At 35.0% G+C, this 6,387-nt stretch overlaps 2 protein-coding genes across 2 annotated transcripts; both read right to left on the reverse strand.

Annotated features, from left to right (window-relative positions):
• Positions 1-352: 352 nt before the first annotated feature.
• Positions 353-3,577, reverse strand: LOC131950614 (salivary glue protein Sgs-3-like). The gene is made up of 6 exons (XM_059312819.1): positions 3,491-3,577; positions 3,191-3,313; positions 1,939-2,061; positions 1,084-1,196; positions 614-823; positions 353-389 (listed from the first exon to the last, which is right to left on the reverse strand). The coding sequence occupies exons 1-6, from the start codon at positions 3,575-3,577 to the stop codon at positions 359-361; spliced, it is 687 nt and encodes a 228-aa protein (XP_059168802.1). The 3' UTR covers positions 353-358.
• A 686-nt stretch (positions 3,578-4,263) lies between these two features.
• On the reverse strand, positions 4,264-6,093 carry LOC131950616 (uncharacterized). The gene is made up of 4 exons (XM_059312820.1): positions 5,975-6,093; positions 4,934-5,062; positions 4,553-4,708; positions 4,264-4,354 (listed from the first exon to the last, which is right to left on the reverse strand). Exons 1-4 carry the CDS (start codon positions 5,986-5,988, stop codon positions 4,264-4,266), a joined length of 390 nt encoding a protein of 129 aa, XP_059168803.1. The 5' UTR covers positions 5,989-6,093.
• Between the last annotated feature and the right edge of the window lie 294 nt (positions 6,094-6,387).

Consider the following 6,387-nt stretch of genomic DNA (forward strand, 5'->3'; position numbering starts at 1 on the left):
AGTAATTTTAAAAGCATTTCCATTTTTATCCCAAGAATATTCATAGACTGCAGTAAGCAATGCTATGTTCTATTAAAACACGTTTTTCATAAAAAAAATATCTACACATTTTTAGAATCACAATAAATTGTAAACAGAGATATGTATTAGACTATTAATGTAATATATTTACATTTTAATTTATTATATTCCAAACGTTTTTTTTAAATCCATTTGCATATAATTTAGTAAATTCGCTGAACAGTAGGTTTTTTTATTTTTAAAATATAGTAAAAAGAGTCCGCTTTTTTAATACAAGATTTTCATTAAGATGCAATGCATTTTAGAATTCCATGTCGGCACATGCTGGTTCGTCGCTTTATGCTACATTTTTATTCGCTGACATTAATCTGGGGAAAATAGGAACAATTAAATTAAACTGCAAGTATATGAATGTTAAAAAGTAAATAAAAATCAAAGTCTCTAGCATCAGCTCAAGTAATAAACTAAAGTTACTAATATCAGCTCAAGTAAAAGACAATAAAGTTATTAGCATCAGTTCAAGTAAATGAAAATATTAACCTTACTAACAAAAACAGCAGTTAAAGTATAAGAAAAAGGAAATATTACTTACAATCTGCACGCCATATACCGAATCATGCTAACTCTGAGCAATGGCACGCAATTGAGAGGTGTAGTGGTCCTGGTGGTTGCTGTCGTCGTAGTTGACCTTGTTGTTGATGTAGTTGTTGGCCGCGTGGTTGTCGTAGTTGTTGTTGCAGTTGTTGGTCTGGTGGTTGTTGTAGTTGTTGGCTGGGTAGTTGCTGTGGTTGTCTGTTTTAGTCTGTAATACATATAGCAAGTTGTGTTTATATTAGAATCAGATGGTTAATTGTATTGTTTTAAAACATGAACTGTGTCAATATACAAAATGTGATAATTTACAATAGATCCTGAAAGTTATTCAAACATAGATTAAAAAAAAACACAAAATAGAAATTAAACTTTGTGTCAATATACAAAATATGATAATTTACAATAGATATTGAAAGTTATTTAAACATAGATTTAAAAAAAAAAACACAAAATAGAAATGAAACTTACAACAAGCAGGCCCTATATTTTATAATATCTACTCTCAGAAACTGGACGCAATCATCTTGAGGTGTAGTAGGCCTGCTCGTAATTTTATCCACACATTTTCCAGCCACACACCACTACAAGTGGGATCAGTAATAACCAAATTAAAAATTGAAGCTCCAACTGACTGTCGTTTATATACTTGGTTTTGTAATGTTTGTGACATCTAGTTTGTACTTTTTGTTTTATCTAGTTTGTAATATTTGTGATATCTAGTTTGTAATGTTTGCGACAACTAGTATTTTTTTTATGATTGTGATATTTAATTTGAAACGTTTGTAGCTTTTAGTTTGTATTGTATATCACATCTATGTAGGAATGTTTGTGACATCTAGTTTGTAACATCTAGTTTGTAATGTGTGTGACAACTAGTTTGTGATGTTTGTGACATCTAATTTTTGATATCTAGTTTTTATGTTTGTGACATCTAGTTTTTAATGTTTGTTACATCTAGTTTATAATGTTTGCGACATTGGTTTTTTGTTATGTTTGTGATATTTAGTTTTTAATGTTTGTGACATCTAGAACTTCACTTTTTTGTTATCTGAAAAGTCACACAGGGTGTTTTTGTTTTGAATGTAGCGATTTTGTCATAAAAAAACAAACATAATAAAACCAAAACAACAGTATCTAAGCCGACAACAATAACCAACAGCTTAACATTGAAAACACTGAACAACAATATGAAAACATCATCTGAAATATTCAGCAACAAAACTAAAACATGATCGGAACAATGAGCAAAAAAAATGGAAAGACCAGCAATAACACAGCGACACAATTGAAACTACGACCTTTGTGTTTGTTACTAAATCTCACCTTATTACTAGCACAGGGAGTGAACTCCTGTGGAATCATCGCTTGACATGTCGAACTTCCAGGAAGTTTACAAAACATTCCGCCACATAAATTCTGCTCTCCGCCTTGTGATATCTGTTGAGTCTATTCATCAATAATCAATTTACAATTTACACTCTTCATGTTTTACACTTCTAAACTTTACAAATATTTGCTTAAAATAAAAACAATTTGCATTGAAATTTTGATGCATAAAATATATGTCTACTCGTCTACGCCCCCGGATCGAAATATTATTTATATAGAAAATATATATACTTTCACCCGTGTCCGCACCCTCCCCCCACCCCAAAGTTTTTGCTAAAACTTTACCTTTTGATTATGTAAAAAAATGAAGATTGAAGTAACACTGACAACTTTAAAATGTAAAACGAAGATGTTTTTATGTGGTTTTAAGTGTTGTAATTGGCTATCTTCTTTCTTCTTCTTCTGGATTCTTAATTTTAGTGTTAGAAGGGATCCACTCCAACACAATTAAGTATACGTGTACAGTGGCGTAGCGAGGTCGGGTGTCACCCGGTGCGGCACTTAATGGTGTCACCCCCCCCCCCCCCAGAGGCGTTGCGACCCTTACCGGGGACACACTCCCTCAAACTTTCGATTTGCACCCCCCCCCCCTCAAGTTTTCGATTTGCACTCCCCCCCCCCTCAAACTTTCGATTTGCACCCCCCCCCCCTCAAGTTTTTCTCTCTATATTTTGACATTTTTTGCCTTGGTGTCACCCCCCTAAATGGTGTCACCCGGTGCGGTCCGCACCCCCCGCCCCCCCCCCCCCTCGCTACGCCCCTGTACGTGTACACTGGTTATGCATTGAGGCAATTGACTCCGATTTTGTTTTTGGATTTGCTTCCATAGCCTTTGTTCTACCAAGAACAACTACAAGGCAACAGTTGTTTGATTTTGGAGGTTTATCTCCTAGATGAGTTGCTGTCCCCAGTTGTCAAGCCTAATCTACCCGTGGGTTCGACCTCGAGACTTTTACCGACTCGACGATGCCGACCAGTTTCCTTATTTAAAAACTAACCCTGTCTTAGAATATTCCTTATACCGCGTTTACACTTGCGACATGTATACTATACATGTCTAGAAAAAAAAACTTCGCTTTAGGGCCTAATGTAATAGGGGAGCCTACTCACTTATTGCGAAGTTTTTTTTTCTAGACATGTATAGTATACATGTCGCAAGTGTAAACGCGCTATTAGAACGACTTACTCTACAGTAGGTGCTGGAGCTTGATCCAAAGAAATGTTGACACTGCTCGTCCCAATCCAGTATCTCCCCATCCCCTGAGCTCACGTCTTCCATTGACAGGGACTCTGAAGAGCTCGATGATGACTGGGACAACGTGCAAGTAACGCTGGAAAATTTGGTGTTGATTGCTAGTTAGGTGGGACGTCTTTGTGCTAGATATGGCATGCACGCAAACACAAGGTAACCTAGACGTTTATCATCGCTTTCTTACAAATCACAGACTACTTGCTAGATTACATGGCCATTTTATCTGTCTCAAACCTCAATTCTAGCTATCTTAAACTTTCTAGCTAATCTTAAACCCACATTTGTAGCCACCTCTAGACCTTCATTCGAATCATCTGCCATCGTAGTGATAACCGAATCCCAAACCATATCCTACATCTTCACTCTAGTCTTCTTATTCTTCGATCTTAATTTTAGTGTTAAAAGGGATTCCCTCAAATACAATTAAGGATACGTGTCAACTTGTTATGCGCCATTGAGGCCGTTGACTCCGATTTCAGCCTGCTTTACCTTTTTTGGATTAGCTTCCACAGCCTTTGTCCAACCAAGAACAAACTACAAGGCAGTAGTTGTTTGATTTCGGAGTTGTCTCCTAGAAGAGTGGCTGTCTCCAGCTATCTAATCTCATGTGCCCGGGGGATTAAACTAGGGATGTTTTTGTGTAGCAACCATGGCTTAGACCCCCCACTTTCTAAAGGATCACAAAAAGTATTTTCTTCAAACGGGATTTGACTTTTTGTGGCCAAATCGATCATTTCTTTTTCAAAAACGTTGTGGATGTCGTATTATCTTTGCATTGTATATATCAGCGGTTTAAAAATAATTACATTCAAATAACTCATGCCTGTCATATACAAATATCAAGAATACACACTAACAACAAAAGCATGTTATTCACTGACAGCTAGTAAAACCACTGACAACAAATACTGACAGCAAGAATAAAGCCACTGACAGCTAGTAAAACCACTGACAACAAACACTGACAGCAAGAATAAAACTACTGTCAGCTAGTAAAACCACTGTTATTAAACACTGACAGCAAGAATAAAACCGCTGACAGCAAGAATAAAACCGCTGACAGCAAGAATAAAACCACTGACAGCAAGAATAAAACCACTGACAGCAAGAATAAAACCACTGACAGCTAGTAAAACCACTGACAGCAAGAATAAACCAACGAAAGCAAGAATAAAACCACTGACAGCTAGTAAAACCACTGACAGCAAGAATAAAACCACTGACAGCAAGAATAAAACCACTGACAGCAAGAATAAAACCACTGACAGCAAGTGCACCAACTAACCTAAAACTTACGTTCTCAGATAACTTTTGAAGCTGTTGACTGAGCAAGTCGAGAACTTCCACGGGTTTCCCTCATTAACAGCAGACACAGGGATGACAAATGCAGACGACATTACAAATTGTTTGGCGTCAGAACAGCTTGTATCCTTATCATATACTGCAGACAGACTTAATTAAAGGGAGAAGTATTTTAATTTTCTGTATATACAATATCCATACATAATTTTAATTAATATCTTAAAATTTTTAACAAAATGTAAAATTTTTAAAAACTTCACATTGATCAAAAGTTAAAAATATATATTTTATAAATAAAGTTATATATTATAAAATAAATTGGTTTCACACAACTTATTTCATTGATCTTTGTTTAATGAATGATTGAAATCGTACCTGCGACCTAACTGTCTTGCAGCATCCAGCCCCACCATTCCACTGAACTGATTTTCTATGATAGAGACGCCATATTTGGTGCAGGTCCTTGATGGGTTGCCTGCTGCCGTTTCTGATGCGATATCGTGTCTGAGAAATACATTGACTAGGGTTATGTTGTGGATTGGATATCGTGTCTGAGAAATACATTTCCTGGGGTTATGTTGTGGATTGGATATCGTGTCTGAGAAATACATTTCCTGGGGTTATGTTGTGGATTGGATATCGTGTCTGAGAAATACATTTCCTGGGGTTATGTTGTGGATTGGATATCGTGTCTGAGAAATACATTTCCTGGGGTTATGTTGTGGATTGGATATCGTGTCTGAGAAATACATTTCCTGGGGTTATGTTGTGGATTGGATATCGTGTCTGAGAAATACATTTCCTGGGGTTATGTTATGGATTGGATAATGTGTCTGAGAAATACATTTCCTGGGGTTATGTTATGGATTGGATATCGTGTCTAAGAAATACATTGCCTGGGGTTATGTTGTGGATTGGATATCACTTCTGAGAAATACATTGACTAGGGTTATGATTTGGATTTGATATAATGTTAAAGAAGTTCATTGACTGGGTTAAGTTTTCGGCCTGTCTACGTTTCATGTTGAATATAATGTTTGGATAAATTCATGGACTGAATATCAAAGTTCAGATGTTGAATTATGTATGAGTAAAGATGAACTAGGTTCAGTTAACTAAAATTATATCATGCATTAAAAAAAAATTAAACGCAATATTTTATACGTTTTGTCATGTATTAAAAAAACTTTGACTAAGCAAAGTTAACAAACAATGCAAACCCAAATCGTTTAAAGTAATTTTTTAAAAACATAAAAATCGTGTATATTTATGTAAAAGTCTATATTTACTAAAGTATAACTGGGATATTTTAATATCATTTATGATCAACTAATTATGTTGTAAACTTGAACGTGAATCGTGTCGTATATTCAACTCAATACAAACTACCCAGATGAGCACAGGATAGTCTCTTACCCAGTGAACAACATGTAGTGATCGCTAGCAGTTATCCCACGTTGTCGTTGATACCAGTTAACAAAGGCCGTCAGACCATTGCTCGCGGTAAATACATTATTGGTAGATATATCATTGAGGAACTTGTCATCATTGGCTCGCTTAAAAGCATTGACAAATTAGTATACATTACAATATATATATGCATACATACAAGTCTATATATAAACACACACACACACACACACACACACACACATATATATATATATATATATATATATATATATATATATATATATATATATATATATATATATATATATTCGTTTGAAGGTATTTATAATGCTATACCTTTGAATACACACATAACTATATTCATATCTATATGAGAGAATATATATATATATATATATATATATATATATATATAT

The sequence above is a fragment of the Physella acuta genome, unplaced genomic scaffold (genome assembly GCF_028476545.2).
Source record: "Physella acuta isolate Inbredline_101_S28 unplaced genomic scaffold, ASM2847654v3 ptg000774l, whole genome shotgun sequence".
Classification (NCBI taxonomy): domain Eukaryota; kingdom Metazoa; phylum Mollusca; class Gastropoda; family Physidae; genus Physella; species Physella acuta.